The 21,814-nt window shown below is 43.7% G+C and overlaps 2 protein-coding genes across 4 annotated transcripts; both read right to left on the reverse strand.

The window, feature by feature from the left end:
• Window positions 1-295: 295 nt before the first annotated feature.
• On the reverse strand, window positions 296-3,419 carry TXNDC15 (thioredoxin domain containing 15). Its single transcript, XM_054642724.2, has 5 exons — window positions 3,262-3,419; window positions 2,825-3,174; window positions 2,146-2,309; window positions 1,823-1,953; window positions 296-1,137 (listed from the first exon to the last, which is right to left on the reverse strand). The coding sequence occupies exons 1-5, from the start codon at window positions 3,311-3,313 to the stop codon at window positions 941-943; spliced, it is 894 nt and encodes a 297-aa protein (XP_054498699.2). The 5' UTR covers window positions 3,314-3,419; the 3' UTR covers window positions 296-940.
• Window positions 3,420-5,499: 2,080 nt separating this feature from the next.
• Window positions 5,500-17,672, reverse strand: C15H5orf24 (chromosome 15 C5orf24 homolog). Of its 3 annotated transcripts, XM_054642594.2 has the most exons (3): window positions 17,512-17,672; window positions 9,721-10,150; window positions 5,500-7,859 (listed from the first exon to the last, which is right to left on the reverse strand). In XM_054642594.2, exons 2-3 carry the CDS (start codon window positions 10,145-10,147, stop codon window positions 7,819-7,821), a joined length of 468 nt encoding a protein of 155 aa, XP_054498569.1. In that variant the 5' UTR covers window positions 10,148-10,150; window positions 17,512-17,672; the 3' UTR covers window positions 5,500-7,818. The 3 variants fall into 3 exon arrangements, with proteins under 3 accessions (XP_054498569.1, XP_054498564.1, XP_054498565.1); XM_054642589.2 differs by having other exon boundaries at window positions 5,500-10,150; XM_054642590.2 differs by lacking the exon at window positions 17,512-17,672 and adding an exon at window positions 16,901-16,923 and having other exon boundaries at window positions 5,500-10,150.
• Window positions 17,673-21,814: the final 4,142 nt, after the last annotated feature.

Here is a 21,814-nt window from a genome sequence, read left to right on the forward strand (position 1 = left end):
TTAATTTGCTCTCTAAACCACCCTATTAAGCCTCCACCATGATAAATTTTATGCAATCACATAATCCAAACTCCATACAACATACCAGTCCATACCTTATCAAAAGCCCTCCATACTAATCATAACTAAAATAGCCCATAAATTCTTTATGTAGCCTCAAGTGGAGAGTGTGGAGCTAGCAAACATGGTACTAGAAATTTAAATAAACATCAAGACTGGTCTTGCTAATTTAAGCAGGTGAGCCGTAGTTCAGAAATTGCATGTTTTTACTTCTGAAAGAAAGGGACTTAAAAGGTTACACTAAAAACCTGATTTATTTATTTTTTAAAGGACAACTAATACAATTTCATCCAACAGGAATGTGGTAAATAAGTTGTATACACACAGAGAAATAGTGAGGTGAGCTTGGGAAGTGACTCTAAATCTCATAAAGAACTGTTACTAAGTCAAAATTCAGATAAGAAGACTAGCACTGAACCCCAGTGCCACAGGTGGGAACAGTCACCTCCATGGGAGTGAAAAATCATTTAAAACATCTTCACAGTTCATTTTATGGACAGTCAAAGTAATGTACCAACATCTCCCTTCACCAGTGTTTGCCTTGCAGTGCCACGCCCAGACCAATGCGATGTAAGAAGCTTTCCTGATCTACAAATTAGAACTGTAACACTAATTACATCAAAGTCCATTAAAAAGAAGTCAATCAGAGCAGCTTAATAAATACTTTAGTTCATGTTTTTTCATACTTGTTCACTTACCACTGGAATTGCCAAAAATCGCTTGTCACAGATTCAGCAGTTCATAAATAAAGCCAATTTTTAGTCATTATTATAAATTACAGCCAACAAATTCAACAGTTCATTCTTAGGTACTTGTAGTCCATAAAAAATCCCACTTTACCAGTAAGTGCAAAATTTTGTCCCTGTTTGAACAGCTGGGGTCATTCCTGGTGCTCGTGCTCTTGTCCCGGGATGAGCCAGCGGATGCTGTCGGTGCGGACGGTGGCGTACATGACAAAGGCAGCCAGGAAGAGCACAGAGAACAGGAGCAGCCAGTCTATGCCCTTGGTCAGAACACTCGGCAAGGGCCCTTCCCAGTCTTCCTCTGTCACAGCCACATCACTTCTGGCTTCTATCCCTAAAAAACAAAGTACTTGGTCAACATTGTAATTGCAAAATACAGAGAGGCTGCTTCTATGTGGAGCTTTGTTCCTGCTCTCAGACTAAGGCTTAAATGCAGGTAGACTTAAAATTTTGGTGAGATGGCCCTTGTACATCCCATGATGTGATTTACTGATAGAAAAACTTAGTGATTTTTATGTGTATTTGCCAAACAGGAGAAGGCTTGTTCTATCCTCCCACAGGACAGCCTTGGGCATGTTGTGAGAGTTTTTCAGTGCATGGAAATTTAATTTAGAGTGTTTCAGGAATATAATATTTGTGCATTTCTGGAAATACAGATCCAGACAGCACTTCAGTGTGGATTACAAGAGAGCTAGCTGAGTGGCAAAGAGAGTTTAATTTATTTCATTCTCAATTAAATCTTTGGGCAGGAAGATATGCTCCATCCTTCTCGCAGCCTCTCTAGCTAAACCCCACTGTTCCCTCTGCTCTGTGACAGCAGCCAAGGAGCTGAGTTTCTGCTCCCAGCACAGGCTGAAATCCAGCTCACAGCAACAACTGATTAAGGGAACCTCTGCTGGGTCCTCACATGGTCTTTATGACATTCATTTTAAAGAACACACACAGGGACAGGAAAGCCCAATTTGGACCTTAAAACCAGCCTGTTCTTCCCACTGGCAAACCAGAGCTGATTTACACACCTGTCTGGTTAAAGATGAAGTCTTTCAAGGTTTCCAGCGTTCTGTCTGTATGATTAAATCTAGCCATAGGTTTAGCACCTTGGAAAAGGAGGATATTTGGTACAGCCACAGTTCCAAATCTAGTTGATAAACTACAAAAGGAAAAACAAAGCATGAAGGAAATTAAATCTTCTGGAGGAAGAAATAAAGACAGTCGCAGTACCGAAAGTGTCAGTTTCACTAAATAAAGTGGTCAGTTTATGTAGAGAAAACGTCACTCCTCTTTATAAAACTGAAAGCTAACAGAAATGAACTGCAGCTAGAGCATAGGGAGTGTGAGTTACCTGCTGTGCTGGGATGCATCCAGTGCCAGGAAGCGAAGAGTTGGAAATGCTCGGGGCAAAGAGTTAAAATGAGGTGCCAGGCTGGCAGAAAAGCGGCACCACGGCGTGTAGAACAGGACCAATGTACAGTCACTGCTGTTTGGGTTCAGGAACTCCATCAGGTCCTTGGAGAAAGTATGAGAACAAACATGGACAGTTACATATTTAACAGAGTTAAATTCTGTGTAGGAATGCAGCATTCAGCAATTAATTAGGTACTTAGCAATACTGATCAAGCACCCACACCTTTTAAAACAGGTGGAGAATTGTATATAACTTTTTTTAAAGGTAGTTTTAAAAGTTTGTTACTTAAAAATATACATACACATAACCATTACAAGAAAAGAGCTGGCACTAATTGCCATTAACGAATTTCCAGAGAAACACCAGTCCACAGAGCAGGAAAGCTGGCAGCACCCTGCAGGCACAGAGACAACACACACAGGCACATGAAGTGAGCCATAACTCCATTTTTCTCTGCTCAGAATGGCCCAAAAAGCCTCCTTGCCCAGTCATATATTTTCTTCAGTAGAACTGAGGACGTTACACAGGGAAATTCGCTAAGTCAGGCACTGAGAGCAGCAGGCTGACCCTCACGCGTTCACACCGACAGCGGGCAGCGAGCGGGCCCCCCGCGTACCTGGGACACGTTCAGGATCTGCAGCGTGAAGCGCTCGATGCCCGTCGTGTTCCTCTCCTCGCAGTTCACCTTGGGAGCCTTGGCGCTGTCGGTGCCGTTCTGCTCCTCGGCGGCCGCGGGCAGCACGGGCTCCAGCACGGGCTGCTCCCGGGCCTGGCCGCTCCCCGCCGGCCCGCACGCATCGCCCGCGGCCGCCCCATCGCAGGCCTCGGCCGGGCCGCCGCTCGCCTCGGCCGGCACCGCCGACAGCAGCACGGGCTGCTCGGCCAGGGCCTCGCTGCCCAGCATCGCGTCCGCCATCTCGGCCGTGCGGTACCGCACCGGCTCGGGGCCGCTCCGCTCTGCCATTCCTGCGGGGAGACACAGGCACGGAGAGGGATGTCAGCGCCGCGCCCCGGCCGCCCCGCCACCGCGCACCCCGAGCCCCGCGGCCGCACCTGCGGGAAGGGTCGCACCGAGCCAGGCCAGCGCCAGCAGCAGCCGCCACATCCTCCGCCACAGGCCCGGCCCCGGCGGCCGCCGCCGCGTCTCCCCAGACAACGAACGCTTCCGCCGGATCCCCGGGACACTTCCAGTTCCGCTGCCGCTCGTGTTTCCGTGGGAAGAGCCCTCGGGGCCTGAGGGAGGTGGGACAGCGGACAGGGGCTGAGCTCTGCTCGCGTTAGGTACAAAGCGGATGGGTCTAACCGAGTTTTCTCGCGGCCCCACCGAACCCCGAATTGAGTGTTCAGCCTGGAAAAAAGTTTCGGGTGACGTAATTACGGCCTCCCAGTATCTGAAGGGAATTTGTAGGATGGATAGGACAAGACTATTTACAAGCGCATGTTGTGATCGGACAAGCAAGAATGGTTTAGATTAGATACTAGGAAAAAATTCTCTAGCAAAATTATTTCCAGAAAAAATTTACTGTGAGCATGGTGCGCCCCTGGCACAGGTTACCCAGAGAAGCTGTGGTTGCCCCATCCCTGGAACGTGTCCCATCCCTGGAAGCGTTCAAGGCCAGGCTCGACAGGGCTTGCAGCAACCTGGGATAATGCAAGGTGTCCCTGCACATGGCAGGGGTGTGGAACAAAATGTTCTTTAAGGTCCCAACCCAACCCCTCCACGATTCTGGGACCCCGCCTTGCAGGGCTGAGCCCGCGCGGTGAGCGGAGCCGCTGCCCGGCCCGGCTGTCGGGCTGCTGGAGGCATTTCACCCTTGATTTAAATTAGCTCAGGTCGGAAATTCTTGCAACGAGACAAGTGTCATCCCACGGCTTCGGCAGGCTGCTGTGACTGAGCAGCGAGTGCCTGGAACTCATCCCAAAGCCTGCTCTGGTGCCAGCGTGTTGCAGCCCCAGCGCTGCCCCACAGCCGCAGCTGCCTGGTGAGGGATTTGCCCACTCCCAGCCTCGTTAGGGAAGCACGGTCTCCTCTGGGAGTTGTTTGCACACAAACTGTGCCTTAACCTACAGCAGGCTGGGGTACGGGTAAAATGTGGCAAACCAGAGGCGTATTTTTAAAACTAAAAATAAGAGTTCTTGTCCAGCAGCTTATCAACCAAAGCTCCCAAGCAGAAAGGCAAGATAAATACTCCCATATTCCTTTTTAGGAAATTGTATTTTTCCTGTTGCAGAATTAGTTTTTACTTTATTTCAGTTTAATAGTGAAGCCTCCAGACTATTTGGGACATTTTGAAAATGAACACATTACATCAAGTGCTGCTATCTTTTTTAACACACCTACTTAAAACTGCCAGCAGTGCACAATGAGATTTTGCCAAAATTCTGCATTTGTCAAAAACTGATAGTCATGACTGAGGGGAGTATGAACCATGCACACGGGAAAAGGGCAGGAAAAATCAAGTACATGTGTATAAATGAAGATGCAGGTCATTTATTACAGAAACTGGATTTTTAGCTTTGTTTTTACTCAGGTGTACTTCTCCAACCATGTCATTCCTTACAGCACACATTTTCTTGCTTGAAGCTTTTTCTTTCAAAGTCCAATTTGCATAAGCACTAATAATGAGGACATAATAGTCTAAAAATAGAAAACATGAGGTTTGCACATAGAGGGAAAACATTTAATTAGATCAGCTGATAGGGAGCAAGCCTGAAAGCAAAAGCACAAAGGGAATCCAAATCGGTGCAGACTAACAAAGAACAAGCTGCCCCATTCCCCCTTCTCCTTATGTTTTAGTCAAAACAGCATTTTCAACATGAAAACAATTTCTTACTGTGAATTTAATCTCCTTCCTAACATAATCTCCTTCCCGCCGTAGCACAAATATTCCGGGAATACAGAGATGAATATGTCTTATTCATCACAGAATAATGAATTATGACCACCATTCCATGAAAATTTTATTTATGAGTACTTTCAATTTGATTTCCATGTGCAACAGAGGGAAAAGTTAGCAGTTGACTATTTATCTATACAGGGTTATAGCTCCTTTCCTCCCCTTTTCTCCTACTTGAGTGAAAGGACAAGTACAATTAAGTTACTGTCACATTGTTTTCAATTCATTCAAAAATAAACAACTTTCCTCTATCTCCTGACACCTTGCAACTCACAGTCTTTTTGCCTTAATGCAAATTTATGTAACATGTCTGTAACAAGTAATGTTGTCAACTGGCATCTTCAGCCAGAATTTAAAAGGTATTAAAAGAAAAAAAAAAAACAGGGAAAAATAGTTTGGTTTTAAAGTATTAACTTTATTAATAAATATACATCCATATGATGATGTAAATACAGATCATGAACACTACTCCATTCCCATACACATAATTGCACACGAGTAGCTCAAGTTCATGGACATAAAAACATACACAGTATCTAATCAGGCTTTTTACAGCAGAGGACAGGGTGCTGATACTAGTTATTTAACAGATTACTGTTACCCCCAAAGTAAACCTGTGGGAAAGCAAATGATGCAAGATTGAAGGAACAGAAAGTGGTTCAAATTTCAGAATACAGATTCTTCTATTTCAAAAAAAAGTCACAAGGAGAAAGGTCTAGTGTCTACTAAAGTCATAAATATATTTAGCGGTGTTAAAATATATGCATTAAAATAGAGAAGAATAAACTTTTTGTAATCAGAAATGAAGTTTGCAGTTCCAAGTATTTGTGATTGTTATCAGCTGTTTTAACTGTCAACTCTAATGGGAGCATGAAACATTATTATACATATAACAAAGACCAGCAGAGCCACAGCTAATGAAACCATTGCAAAAATGACTTCACATTGCTCTGCCTTTTAAAGCTCTTCAAAATGGGGAAGGGAGTTAAATTCTCATCTGAATTACTCAGTGTATTGTAGTTCCAGGTAATTCTCTTCACAGATACATCACTTTTCACTGACAAGGCTTGGTTTTGTCCTGACTGAACATTAAGATCCTTCAGACAAAATGAAAATATATTCATTCAGAAGAGAGATCTTTAATGGCTCTAGTTAATTTGATTACTTTAAACTAAATCCAAGATATAAAGAACATTGCTTTAATGACAAAGCTAAGTGCTGATTTTAAAAATACCGTCTTTGATACCAAAGTCAGCTGCTTCTGATGGTATCTGATTTTTTTTCTGCCAAAATATGGTGCTAGCATCTTGAATCTGTCCAGTGCAAGACTTTATAGTAGCAAAATTATTTGGTTTTAAAGTTTAAGTAAATTTAATCAAGAAAATGAATAGTAGTTACTCTATGTATCTTAAACAGTGAACTTTATAGCATCATTAAGGAATAATAGCAAGCTAATACATTTCATTTATGTATAAATAAGACATTAGAAACTTGATAATTAAAAGAAAGTATTAAAACCTAAACTTGACATGTCGGTCTTCTGAACAGTGTTAACACACAACAGTGATCCTAGCTTATGAATAGCTGAATTATGATATATAATATAAAATAAGCAATTTACCTTACAAGTAATGTTTTCATACTATGGGGGGAAAATGCCAGTTTTCCCATTGGTACTAATAAAGTTTAGGCATTAACATGCTGTTTCAGTGTTTCTCATGGAAAAAAAAAAGTGTTGAAAAAAGCACAATGTATTCTGCAGAGTATACATAGGAAGAACAGAAGTATTTGAAAATTCCATTTCTAGTCACTTTGAATCTCCTCTTTTTTTTCCCCTTCACTGCATGGCACCAGTAAACTCTAGTCAGATATAAAATAAAGCAGAATTAGGAAACCAGCAGTGCACTTCTGATCTCCTTCCTAAATCCAGAGTGCCAAGCAGCAGTGCAGGCTCTCTGAACGCTTTTCTATTTGATGCTCATCATTTCACAACTGACAACATTAATTAGTTTTTACTGGGATTATATTTCATCTGATATAATTAATAAACACTGTAATGAACAGAAATTGCTTAGGTGATTTCATTATTTCATCAGCATACTTGAATACAAATTATACTAGCAGAACAGCAATACATCTGCATTATCTCCTGACACACAGCACAGCACCATTGAGTGGATGCACAAGTGAGGACCGGACAGGAGCAAACAGGATCAACAGGAGGAGGTAAGGAGTGGAGTTTCTCCAAGGTACAGTGGTGACATGCAACACGTTCCTTGCCAGCGAGGTGTGACACTCCTGCAGTTACACATTCAGCTGAAGAGGACTCCTTGCCCAGCTGAGTTCAGGAAAGAACTTAAAGCAGTCTTTTGTTGAAAAATTATCTGATTAAAAACAGCCAATACAACACAGATCCTGAGGGTGAATGAACTCACGTTAGCATTTTGCATGTGTCAGAAGTTACATCTTCTGAGAGAGACTGCTAAATTTCAGACTTGCGAGTTTGTTGAGGAACAGAACTGGATTTCAGAGCTTCAGCATGAAGAAACTATTCCTTAGTAGCAATTTAGCTGCCATTAGTTCATCTATTGACTAAGGAGCCATCCAGTAAAAGTTGAGGTTCATTGTCTTAGTTGCCAGTCCATACACAGTTCCCCCAAAACAATTCAACACACCTATTGTAAAGTACAGCAAAAGTCCAGCTCAATATGTGTTAGGCATCACTGGAACACCTGAAGGCTTGCTGCTTTTTTCCTGATAAAAAAGGTATGAAACATGACATCTGTTTCTTAAGTTGTCATCACTGAAAGCAAGAGGTCTAGTCAAAATGACAGCAGGCCAGAATAGCATTTATGTTAACAAAAATGACCATCACTACCCATTCAGCACAGGCTCAACCCAAATTTTATTCTCCCCCAAATATGCAAACTCTACATACTCCCCCTCCCCAGGTATTTCAAGCTACGAATTTATCATAAAGTCATTTTATATGTGAAATGACTTTAACGTAAACGTTCTTCCAGATTAAAAAATAAAATAAAATTAATTTTGAGCAAACAATATGTAACACTGAGGATTGATTATTTTTTTCTTTTGAAGTCTGGATGAAAGTATTTTACACACTCACATTCACACATTCTCCCACACTTAAAAAAAAATTACACGCACCCAGTTGAAAAATGGAACATTTCTTTTGGGAGGAGGGGAGGTTTCACTTTGAGTCAAGAAAGGTGTTTATAGTTAACCAACAACAATTTTTCTGGCTTGCATGCACAGATGAATTTCTCTGTATCTGGGATTGAGCAGTGCAGTAAACTGCATCCTGTTTGCATCAGCTATACAGTTTGCTTTTATAAATCATGAAAATGGTGTCCTTTGGTAGATATATAAGCTTCGGTAACTTAAATATAGTATAAATGTCTAACAATGAAATAACTATTTCCAGGAATATCTGGCAAAACTGAGTGTAAAAATTTGGCATCAGTGTCTATTTAAAAAGTTTAATTTGTAAACATTATAGGTTATTACTTTAAAAGCTATTAAACTGTCGCCATCTAAGCACAGATTTGAAAGGCAAAAGCCAGAGTAAATAGCTATTTACAGATTTAAGAACATACTGTTTAATATTAATCAAGTGCCTAACTAGAATGAACAGTACTTAATTTCTTATAAAATATTTCAAATTCCAAAGAATTATTTGTGGTTTGGTATATGTATTACTAGGCATTTCAAAATTACCCCACAGAATCCTGTAACAGTGTACCTAAAAGAACAGCTCTCACCTAATGGCAAAGTAACTTGTCTTTGTAAGGCTCTGTGCAGCTGTAATGCACTGTACAAATGCTCAGGTTTCTTTAATATCTTCCAAAATGTTTTTGGAGCATGAGTTGAAATTCACTTAATGCTACAACTCCAGAAATAAAAGTCACTGGAAATCACTTTAGAAAAAAAGGTTTGTTTTTTTTTTTTTTTTGTTTAAGTTTTTAAGTCTACTGTAAGTCTATCTGAGGTCTGTAGAAGGTCCTGCAGAAGTGGAAAATGTGGCTTGCCACTTTAACACTTTTTCTTACCAAATAAGAACTTAACTGGCTAAGTTGCTTATTGTGGGACAGGCCACATCATGAAACATCAGCCAGCTAATTTCTGTCCTCCTTATTTCAATTATTTAATGCATAACCACACATCTAGATTTATGAGAAACTGAACTTAAAACTAGGGACATGGACATTACTTAAGTATTGACACCAAGGCATTTTAGACTTCCTTATAAATTATTATTTTAAATCAACAGAAGCCTCTTTAAACCAAAGCCTTCCCAACATTCTGTTAAAGTTAGTAATTGCACCCGTAGGTTATGGCATTACTGGAATAAAATCTAGAAGCTCAGACTTAAGCAAAACATTACAAGAAAACTCAAGAAACATGCCCAAAATCAGCATAAAGCAGATTAGTAAGGAGTTACTCATTCCCTCCCTTCATTCATTAGGCTGTTTGATTTTGCTGCTAGTTTCACCAGCAGCATGGACTCCTCTGTTATGCACCATAGGGTAAGGAAAAGCTGCACTGCCACAAGTATAATTTAGATTTGCAAGCCGTGATAGAGCTTTAATGCTACCTGGAGGTCTGCCTGGGCTGACTTTGTATCCTGCTGCTTTAGTTGTACCCAAGGGTCTGCCTGGACTTGTCTTAAATCCAGCTGCTTTGGTGGTCCCCAGGGGTCGACCTGTGCTGGTGCGGTACCCTGCTGATTTGGTGGTCCCTGACGGCCTTCCGCGCTTCCCGGAGCGGTTGAGGTTTTTCTTTTTCTTTAGTTCATCTTTTGTCTCTATATTCCTGCCACTTGTGGTCTGCAAGTGGGGGTCGTTCAAGGCATCCTGTCTCTGGCAGGCAATGGGTTTGTGGCTGACTGCGTGGCTGTACTTGCTCTGCTGCGTGGCGTAGAGGTCAAACTGATCCGCAGCCCTCACATTGTCTTCGTTCAGGCAAGAGCTCTTGCCGGTCCCACAGAAAGCTGGATTACTGCTGGCAACAGGGTGCATCATTTTCTACCAGAAACAGGAGAGGGAAATATGTATCAATATATCATAATACTGCAGTGTTGCACAAAAGAGAATCTTTCAAAAGCTACCTCTGTTTCATCGATTAGTCCAAACTCCTTTGTCTATTTTTAGTAAACAGTACTGATGTCAGTAAATTACTTTTGAAATTACTTTTATTAAGCCTTCGCTTGAGGTTCTGCACAGTAACCTTTACACATAGTTAAAGAGAGTTTAAACCACATATTATTCACATAGGTATAATTAGAGACCAAATAAGTTAAAATACTGAACAACAGCATTTCAGAAACCAAGACCTACAACATTTGCTCATCTATGATTCCAAAACCTTTCTAACCAAGTATCATCTAAATTTTAGTTGTTTTGGCTCTAAGATTGATATGTGACTCAGCTGTAAGCCAAAGAAAGATATGTTATAACTCTCTTGGTACAGTAGATACAGGATCCTAAAGATTTTTTTTGTTTGCTTAACTGCAGCAAAAGAATAAAGTGCGAATCAGTTTTCTTATTTCATGTCACAATTAATGTCAAAGAAAGAAACATATAAGGCATTTGGCAACACAATGGTGCCATAGCTGGGAAAGCAGAGGGATGAAATGAATTTGTAACGAAGTACAAGATGCTGGATTGCAGAAATGCCACTGCTGTCCTAGTTAGGAGAGCACGTACAAGCTGCTAGCAATGCCAGCACTGAGATATGTTGATCTTGTTGGCATTGCCAACAACTCTGGGAAATAAAGCAATTACATCTTCCATTCAACTATACTGGTTCTACAACTTAAGTAAGCTGCAAATACTCAAAGTCTAAGATAGTAATATTTAGCCATGCTGAAGACAATATTAAGCCAAGAAATATCTGTCCCTTCAGAGTATTTCTATGTCTTACAGCCACGTTCAAGACACCAAAAATTACTTCCCATGTTAAATTTCACAAGTAGATAAGGTCTGGAAGATTTATTATCTTTTCCCTACAATAGCTCTGGAATATCACCTACAGCAACATAATTTAAACTCTACCATTGATTACTGAATTTACTTGGCAGTTACAAATGTTTCCTGCCAGCCAGAGAGAAAGCACACAGCACAGTCTATTTACCCTGGAGTAAATCCCCGTGCTCTTTTCTCCTGATTACAAAGGATACATTCCCTGCTGAAACACTCAATCTACCCTGGCTTGTCAAATGCACATTACAGTGTGCATTACTCTTGTGCAAATATATGAATATGGGTTTATGTCAAATAGTGAAATTATGATAGCTATATAGTTTAAATATTAGATGTTCTAGCAGAGATAATCCAAGTGCTACAATCCTGGTGCATTGCATGGGGTACAGTGGAACAAAAGTGAAACCACTGTTATTGCAGCTGTTAACGTCCAAGCCAAACAACTAAGAATAGTTTGCAAGCCTGCACTTAGCAAAGGACAAAGGAAATAAGCTCAGGTCAAGAGACCAGACAGAATGATTTGTGCAGCAATGCAGAAGGAAGCTCAGGGTTTTCTACAATTCACTCAAAAAATGTTACCTTTATTTAACCCCACTAGAAAAGTGCCTGAAATTATCATGAAAAATACCTGAGATTTTTCATGATATGTAACTGCAAACATGAGGGTTCTATAATGTCCTTTTGCTGCAGAGAGTGTAAAGCCCAGCAGCTCTCAAAGGCTGTTCAGCTGTTTGTTGATCCACTAGAGGCACTTGGAGTGCTGAGAGGCATTCTTGTCTCAGTACTCATTTTAAACACAGGAATACTGGCTTTGGCCCCAAAAAACTGCTCCAAGCTCAACTGGCCAGCTGAGCTCCCCAGTATCCAAGGGACACAGGGAACCCCCAGAGCTGGGAGAAGGCACTGACTGAGTAAAAGCAGAGGCTCCTGCTGTTTCTCATGAGACCGGCCAGGCTCACACTCACTGCTGTATTACCTTCTACTCTCTGCTTCTTCTCCTCATTACACTTGGGCGGATTTTTCCATCCACCTTTCTGGGGGAGAACCATCATAAGCACTCCTAGACAGTGAATATATTCTGCTGTAGCTGATGAATGCTGGAGCTTCATCACCATATGCATGTGCTTTGTGTCTACTGCAATACCACTGACAAACACTGACTTCTCACACAAGCTCTGGCTGATGATGCTTTACCTTCCATCTGGCAAGAACCAGCATCACTGGAATGGATGAATGAAGAAAGACAGTACAAATCAGTAACTGTTTAAAATTTCTTTCTAGAAGAAGCTTAATAAAACCCCCAATCTCAGTGGAAGACTGCCAATAGGATTTTTTAATCCATTTGTCCCCCTCTCTGCACCATTTTTCAACAAACCATGCAAATTTCAAGTAGTAGCCAAGGTTCTTCTTTTATCTTCTTTAAGACTTTTTTTGAAAAGTTTTTAAAAGGAAATCTGTAATCAAGCTTAATTACCCTAACATGGAATCTCCAGCATAATTTTCCTTCATTCACATTACAGTAGGGAATAAAAGAATGTAGAGAGTCTATCCGTGGAGTGGAAGCAGGTTTCTTGGCAGGGAGATATACAGTATAAAAGAAAATTGGTATAAAATGCAAAGCTATGCCAATTTAAAAATTACACTCCAGCTAAATTGTATAGCTAAACACATACAATTTTGTGTGCAATCATTCTTGAATAAAACCCTCCAAAAACTTGCCAATAAGATAGAACTTTCTCATTTTAAACCTGTAAATAGACATGCAAAAATATTTGCAACAGTTTACTTAAATCAGTTTTTAAACTGATTTAACTGACTGGCTGAATATCTCTGTATCAACAAACAATTAAGATGAGGCACTGCAACAGGGAAATTAGGTTATATTTCAAAAAGATTCACTGCAAAGTGACTGTGGAGGATTTTCTGTACGGATCTTTTAGTGCCTGGTAATTTATATCCATACAAGTGCTGGAGAAGGGAGGAGGCACTGGATAAGCTGGCTTTGGGAAAAGAGAGGCAGCTTCCCATGCAACAAAGCACAGGAGTTCCAGCACTGCTAGAAAGAAACAGCACAATCCAGCTGGGACCCACAAAGCTTTGCTACAGGGGGATGTCTGGACATGGTCATGACCCCCTTGTATCCCTAAAATACAGCTTAACACACAGCTCTAGCTCACAGCTGCTAAGGCTCCCACTATTGTTATGGCCCATCTCTCTCTCCAGGCTTTCCTCCTGCAGGAAATTCCCATTCACGACCTATTCACTGCACAAAATTGTAATATCAAAGCTACTTAAATCACATTACATAAAAACATCCTCTTGGGCTGTGATGTGATGCCATCTTTGGCTTTCAAACATCATACCTTGCCTTCTTCACGGGGATGATTTAGCTGCCAGTGTAGACAAGATGAAACCTTTGATAAGCAGAGAAGTTCACAAGGCCCCCCAGAACAGGCACTTGCTCAGTTGTTATTTTACACTGAGTACTGGACTGAGAGCCATTATCTGCACTGAGCAGAATAATCAGCTCCAGCACAAGCAGCAGGCAACTGCTCTGCCGCCACCCGCCCCGCCTGCCTGCTGTGGCCTGGTGAGCACCACAACAGACCTGACTCAGCAAGTGCCTCTCACTTCTGCTAGAACACACCTGAATCTCAGCAAAACTGCACAAAACTCCAAATCCACCTACATTACAGCTTTCCAAATGATGAATACCAAGAAAAGTAAACTCCTCACACCGATTTTGCTTTTAATGAGGGTTAGTATACAACACCCACTCGTTTTTCTGAGGTTTTTCACCACTGAGCTTCCAATAGTTTCCACAGTATCGATGGGGCTGTGGGAGGCTGCAGCAGCACATTTTCATCATCGTCCAACACATACAAAGTATGTGACTCGCTACTTAACAACACAAGCAGCCACAAGCACCATTTGTGCACAGCTCTCTGAAGGTCACTGTGGCCAGTGAACGCTGCAGGAGCGGAGACAGGCCCGGCTCTGTTCAGGGTCCCTCATAAAGGACGCTCTATGCTGAGCTCCAGGGCCCCGGGGAGCCTCACAGGGCTCCTTTGCTTTGCAGGGGGGTTGAGCAGCAACTGCAGCAGGAGGAATATTTTCCCTTTCAAGACCACAACAGAAATATGGTATCAGTTCTGTTCTTCTCTCTTAGGAAAGGATTTCTCATGTGTGAGAAATCCTTTCATCACTCACTAAGAATTCTATCAATTTAAATGTTTTTCACATGTCCCTTTTATTGTCAGCTTCTTTTCTACACATTAACTCTTGCTAAAGTAGGGCCTTACCCAGTTTTTAAAACCCTGTAACTGCTTGCTTTCACAAAGATGCACCTTACCTGGAGCAGTCACATAAACGTAAATATTTTAAAAATACTAAGTATTAAATTCTATCAGTGGCACAACATACACTGTAACACCTGAACCTACAACTGAAATCTTATCTACTTGTGAAGTTCGATAACCAGCTTTTCCACAATGTGCTTATGAAGCCCTTGCTGCAGTTGGTGCATAGTATGTTTATTTTCTCACCATCTGACACCAGGTAAGATGCCAAAATGTAAGAAATAATTTCTTTACAGTGGTGACTTCCTAGAGTTACTACATGACTACATAAGACTGCACATCAAGAGACAACATAATTTTGGAATTTTGGTTATTTTTAGAAATTAAGGAGTTCTCCAAGCAATACAACTTATAAGTGTGGTCCTGCCCCTGGTGACCCAGAGTAATTTTCTTTTATGACAGAAGTTAAGAGAAGAGTTATTTAGAGCTGAAACACCCACTCCCTTCAAATTCTCCTTCCCCAGACGTGCCAGGCAGAGTGGGAGCCTTCATCTGTGCCTCCTGCTCCTCACCAGAGAGCTGCAAGCTGGGTGCGGCCCCCGTGCCCCCGGGAGTTCAAATCTTTTGACTCAGACACCGCAGGAGAAACAAAGCTCTCCAAAGCCTAAGCACCAGCTTTGTATTACAGACAAAGCTCAACTGCTCTCACAAAGAGTTGATGTTGGCAAGCACCACTAGGCTAAGTGTAAAGTAAACTGAACCTTTAGGGTTCACTCGTTATTTGATTGCAAAACCAGGCAAACAAGTAATTGTTAGACTTTCTAACCCTAAGAACCAAATAAGCCAGATCCAAGGGCAGAGTTTCGCTAGATGCTAACATTAGCAAGGATGTCAGCTGACTTCTTCCCTCCCCAAAACTAAGATCATATATGATGATGATGAACAGGGCACCTTGAAAGACTTAAGACTGCTTCACAAAAATTAAAGAAGATGGCATCAATGGTTTAATTATCTGTGCACCTCCAGTCACACTGACACAACTGACAGCTTGGTTTCATAATCAACAGAAAAACCACTCTGAATCCACCCTTTTTCTGAACAGGACAATCTTGCCCTTTCCTCTTCTCTCACATTCCCACTCCTTCTGCCAACACTAACTCTTGTGCAAGAGCAGGACAAATCAACATTAGGGATCTGATCCAGGTGAAAACTAATCCAACAAGAAAGCAAAAGCAACAGTGTGTAAGCACAGGGGCAAGAGTAACAGAAACCCACATTTCCATTAGCACAGAGACACTGCCAGGTCAGCCTAAGCCACATTACCCACTAGCTGCCACTGACCCACTCCCTGGTACTGTTACTTAAAAAAAATAACAAGATCTCAAAAAGATGGTCTTTGTGGACTTCAGAGATCTGGATGACAGGCATGACAAGTCCCAAGCACAGCACAGGGAATGGAGGTTGGAGAAAACCCCCAGAGCTGGGGATGGAGCAGCACAGAAGAGAGGCAGCCATTAGGCCAGACAGACTGGCTTAGGAGAGTAGGTGAAACTGCACCCTCATTATTCTCTGGTTCTGCAATTACCAAACTTCAAGGCAAACCAAATATGCATATGAATGATGGAGCAGGTAGAGGTGGATTTTATAAAGAAAGGATTATTAGTGTTTGTGAATTGTCCATTCACCTCAAGGAGCTATTCCCAAATAAAAAGGAGCAGTCCTTGCCATAGCCCAGAACAAGGGCTTTGAGGAGCTGGAGATGCTTATTCATCTCCGTGGGTGTTCTCGCCCACCCTCTTCTCCCCAGGGCTGCAGTCTCCCAACAATAGCTCCAGAGGTAAGAGGTGCTCATTCATCTCAGTGGGTGTTCTCACCTACTCTCTCCTTTCCCTAGCCTGCTACCACAAAAGGACTTTCAAGCTTAAGAGATGGATCCAGCGTCTCCTTCCTGATGTGCATTTTCTGTGCTTCTCTGTGACGGGGCCATGCAGGAGGCTCTGGACACCTGTCCACCCACCCAAACACAGCCACGGCAGCATCCTTGTGTGAGACTGCAGAAAGACAAAGTCCACTTGTTGAATCTGTTCAACAATGGCCAATGGAAGAACATGTTGGACTTTTTTTATTTAAGGCTGCATCTAAAATATGAGGGATACGGGTACAGACACACACACAAAATTCTAAGAGAAGCTGTGGCATCCGAAGACTGAAATAGAAATAAACCATAATTTAAGAATATTTTAACAAAGTGCCCCTCCTACCCTTTCATTTTACACAAATAAAAACCACATGGATCAAAATAACTGTTAATACACGGAGAACTGCACAAAAATTTAAAGTGCAACTATTCACTAATTAATTACACAGAAGAACTATGCACAAACAAGAATGCACTAAACTATCCACAACTGAACACGAGAATACACAGCACTGACACGCGTTATATCAGAATGCAAAGAGGCACAGAAGGGACACAGTGAGGCTCCCCAGGTACCCGATGTGCAGGTCAGAGAAGGCATCCGCTACTGAGGTGCGTCAGGGAACACATCCATGGGCTGTCCGCACACATCCAGATGCCCCACGCCAATGGGAACATGCTCTAAGCAAACAGCCCCGCACACGCACGGAGCCGCGGCTGCTGAAGGGAAGGAACAATTCCCGGCCGCAGGCTGGAGACAGGAGGGCCCAGCCCCACCTGGAGCGGCCGAGGGCCGGCTGAGGGGACAAAGGGGCGGCACAGCTCGCTCCGCCTCGGCCGCAGCCGGGGACACGGCGCCGGGGGTGGCCTCGGTGTCCCGTGTCCCGTGCGGGGGGCACGGACAGGGCCCGGCCCGGGGCACGGCCGGGCGGGGACAGCGGGGAAGGCGGCGATGGCGCAGCTCCGCTCGCACGGCCCCGCGGGGCCCGGGCACCACACCCTGAGGCGAACAGATCGCGGGATCGCCCTCAGCGGCGGGGAGGGAGCGGAGGGGGGAGAGCAGAGCCCCGCTCCGCTCCGCTCCCCTCCCCCGCCGGCCGCGGCTCCATCTTGCCCGCCCGCCGCCTCCCGCCGCCTCCCACCGCGCGGAGCAGGGGCCGGGGCCCGCGGGCCCGACCCGCACCTACCTGAGAGGCTCGGGGCGGCGGCGGCGGCGGCGGCGGGCGGAGCGGCCGCCTCCCCACACCGCGCCGGGCGGCTGCAGGGAGGGGACGGGCGCAGGGGAGGGAGGGAGGGAGCGGCGCTGCGGCGGGCGCGGGCGGCGGGGCGGGCGGGGCGCGCTCCCGAGCGGGGCCGCGCCACGGGGGCGCGCGCGGGGCGGGGCCAGCCAGGCCCCTCCCGCCGCCGAGGGTCGGGGCCGCGCGGCCGCCGCCATTTTGTGGGGCGGGCGGGCAGAGGTGGGGCCGGTGAGGGCACAGAGGTGTCCTGAGTGCTTGAGGCACCGTGCGTGGCCCTGTACATCCCTAGAGCGGGTAAATATTAGTGGTGCTTCCATCGCTGCCGTCTGGATAGAGGAGTGTGGTATCTTCTATGTCACAAGTACACACACACAGGCTCACTTGGGTTGGAATGCGCTCTAGGGTCACCGGACCCAGCCCGTGACCAACACCACCGTCACACTGACCATGGCACCGAGTGCCACCTCCAGTCTTTACTCAAACACCTCCAGGGGCGGTGACTCCATCACCTCCACTCCACCAAACGCTGCAGTCCATTATGGAATAGTCCAATGTTAGAAGGATGTATGACATGAGTTCTCTGCAGTGGAACAGCTGCCGTTCCCAGCATAGCTCACACAGGGCATGGACCATCTCTGGGACTGTTGGTTATTAAATACTTTGCTTTGTTTCATCCATCCGTGTTCTGAAGAGTTCAGTCTTGCAGTAGCACTTCCTTATAAACACAATTTCACACCTGCAAGCAGGAACAGCAGCTGCAGGAATTGCAACTTCAAATGTTTACAAAAAGATCCCATAGAAACATTTTAAGTGCCCAGCACATTTCACCATCCAACCTTTTGCCCGCTTGGTGGAGGGCTGTGACCAACGTATTTTTTAATGCACATTTGTTAATAACAGATTCCTGCCCTTCATGAGCACCCTTGGTCCAGGGTCTGAGTGACCACATTGGTCCTTAAATTACTGACACACAAAATATTGTGTATTATTCAGATGATGTTTTAGATAATAAAAGCAAAAAAGACCAGAAAACAAACCTGTAGCTTTCATAAATGGTTAATTCTGCTTTTAAAAATATTTTCCCCTCCTGCTGTTGTTTGAGGAGCAGACTGCTGTACTCCAACACTAAGATATTCCATTTCTACAATACTTGGAGCTCTTCAGGCCGAAAATTGCTGTGAAACATCCTGCCAAGATGATGATTCGTATTCTCTCCATTTCTTCCTAATGCATGCAGGAATCCTCACTTGCAATATAAGAAAGCAGCAGGGAAAAACAGCATTTATTTAGCTTAATTTAGCAAATGATTCAGTTTATTTACAAAGCTCATCTTTCTGCTGTTCAAACGCCTGTTGGAAATGCCAATGAAAAATGGTTCCATTTGATACGTTTTCAGTGTCCTGTTATTTGCAATATTTTAATCTGGAAGGTGATGAAGTCAGGCTGGGCTTATCCTCCTGGTTTCTGCAGAAATTTTGTTCTCCACACAGAAGCCATCAGGCCCTAGAGGAGTGGCAGTGCTGTGTGAGGCAGTGAAAGGCTCCATCCCGAGCTGTGAAGCTGGAACCCAGCTGCTGTCGAGGCTGTTGCTGGCAGAGCAGAGCAGGATCCAATTGTCTGACCTGGGACTGACCATGGCTCTGTGATGGCCAGGTTGGTGTCACTGCCCCACACCAAACTCCAGGCAAACCCACACCAGCTGAGCCAGCTCAAATTGTCATCTGGTAGCAACAGGGCCTGGTCCCCTCCTGTGAAACTGCTGATAACAACATGGACCAAACACTGATAAACTACTCTGCCACTCTTCTTTTGTCACAGCTCCCAGGGCCTGAAGCACTCTGGCTGTGAATCTGCTTCCTTTTCTTCCTCTAAAGGACTGACTCATTAGCAGTACCAAATAACTGCATTAATTATCTGTAAGATAATGATGCAATGAAATGTTGAGCCTTCCCACATCCAAACCACAAAATGCCATTCTCCTCCTCTCTCAGTGGAGATTTCGCCAAAGGATGCACATTTTAAAGGAGAGGAAGGGTCTCAAAGCACAAGTTCCTTCTTCTGCCAATACAGGAGCTTCTCCTCAGTCCTGGGCTCCAGAGCATGCTGAGCAAACAGGGAGAAGTCAGTATGGGAATGGCCACGGCCTCCTGTCTATTTAACTGTGAATTATCAGAGCTGGGCATTTCTACAAATTCACTTCCTCGCTAACATGCACAGGCAGAGGAAATGTAGGTTTTAATGAAAATCCTTAATCTTAACTCTGAGTGTAACATTTTCCTTGCTTGACCATTCATTTCAGAAGAGTTGCCATGGGGTATTTATTATTTTGAGAAATGTTTGTGATGATGAACTTCATACTTAGAATGGCCAAAGTACAAAATAACTTAATCATATGCTCACTCCGCAGTAGGTTTTTAATAATTTCTTAGCTCACTAGAACAACTTAGATCTGAGATGTTAATTAATTTACCTCTGCTTATGCTGGTCAGCTTAACAATCTTGTATCTCTCAGTTTGACTAAAGAAAAATATTTAAATCTGTTTCAGATGAAAAGTCTCAGAGAACCAATGTTTGGGTGCCCATCACTCAGACTAATGGTCATTTATTTAAAAACAATTGTTTCCACTGTAGCTAAAACTATGAAAACAAATCTTCCTGCCTAGCATTGTATAAACATTGTACAAAATGTACATTTTGGGACAAATTTGAACCCAGCTGTGCCCCTTTTATTTTTGCATTTTTAGGTTGCTCTCTGCCTCCACTCCCCCATACAGCCAGCCACAGTTAGCTGGAAGCCAGAATTTATTCTGCAAACACCCAGGCTCTAAGAACACAAACTTGTTTAAGCTGAGACCATATTTGGAAGAGATCTGGGTCAAGGAAAATAATCAAAGTGCAGTGCATTCCTGGAGCATCACGTGAGGAGGCCACGGCACACACAAGGCCCAGAACTAATGCTCAGGGAGGACCCTCAGTGCCCCCCTGCCACTGCTGCTCACCCTGAGCACCACCTCAGCAAACTGGGGCAAAGCCAGGCCCTTGGAAATGAGGGGTTCAGCAGCACACCATCAACAGCATCAGGAGCATGGCAGAAAGTTCAAAACTAATCCAGGCCAGCTCCACAGGCTCCATCCTCACAGCCACAGGTACCTGGCTGTAACCCTGCCACTACTTTGGCTGAAGTCATGACCATTTCCTACAACTGTAAACATGCCTGAAGGACTGAAACACCAAAGTGTTCTCTTGCTCCCTGAAATTCCAGCATTCTTTTGCTTATTTTAGGAAGATCCCAAATCCAGCCCCTGCTGTTTGTTTTATATTTGGCTGCCACAATTGCAGAATTTCAGGAAAACTTTGCTTAACAAGTTTTTTTTTCTTCCACTTGGAAGACTTGAGTATGAAAACCTCCTACAGATGGTACTTTTAGCCTCTGAATATTTTATTTAATTAGCAGCCAAATGCACATTAACTAAATTGCAGTGCTTCAATTGTACAAGTAAAATCTCAAGCAGCCAGCACAGAGAACAGCTACAGAACGTGCTGGCTGTGATCAACACTCACTGCCCAGGTTTATGTTTATAAAGTCAGCATGCAAAATAGGCCTTGAGCTGCCTATTTTAAACAAAAGGTGGCACCATGAACCATATAGTTCAGGGAGTATAACATTCTGAACTGTGATAGCACACATTTTTTTATCTTGCTGTGAATTTTTTTCCCCCACACAAAATACTGGATTTAGTCTCTCCTGTTTCCATGACTTGGGCATTAATCCTTCACAGGGGTGGTGAATATTGCTGTTTGAATCTCTGGTGGGTCACTTGCATGGAGAATGGGGGAGTTGGGCTGGGAACAGGGGCCTCACCCTGCCTCCCCTCCCTGCTGTGAGCCTGCTGCACAGTGACACCACCACATTATGTGACATGCAAGAAAAAGCTAATTCATGATCCACTGTCAAATCCACTTTTGTCACTTATCCACACAAAAACATCACTGCTCACTCCCTGAGAGCATAAAGGCAACCTTGAAAGCTGGTAGCATTATCACCTGGGCAGGTAACAGAGCAAGCTCTGCTTATGTGTATTTAAAAGGAAAAAAACAAAAAATCAGCATCCCTGTGCTCTTCCACAGCTGGCAATGTGAATCTGACCAGGGCAGATTCCCTGGAAAGCAGCCAATCATGATGTTTATAAAGATCTTGTCTAGATCCACAGACACCTTTGTGAAGAACTACATAGAGCTTTTCATTATTGAA

The sequence above is a fragment of the Agelaius phoeniceus genome, chromosome 15 (assembly GCF_051311805.1).
Source record: "Agelaius phoeniceus isolate bAgePho1 chromosome 15, bAgePho1.hap1, whole genome shotgun sequence".
Taxonomy (NCBI): Eukaryota; Metazoa; Chordata; class Aves; order Passeriformes; family Icteridae; genus Agelaius; species Agelaius phoeniceus.

Bases quoted from the DNA above. Each gene is read 5' to 3' on its own strand.
- TXNDC15 (XM_054642724.2), bottom strand. From the start codon at position 3,313: ATGTGGCGGCTGCTGCTGGCGCTGGCCTGGCTCGGTGCGACCCTTCCC. The intron at 1,954-2,145 runs GTAACTCACACT...TTCCTTTTGTAG, and splicing joins GATGCATCCCAGCACAGCAG to TTTATCAACTAGATTTGGAA. The intron at 1,138-1,822 runs GTGTGTAAATCA...TTTGTTTTTTAG, and splicing joins CTTCATCTTTAACCAGACAG to GGATAGAAGCCAGAAGTGAT.
- C15H5orf24 (XM_054642589.2), bottom strand. From the start codon at position 10,147: ATGATGCACCCTGTTGCCAGCAGTAATCCAGCTTTCTGTGGGACCGGC.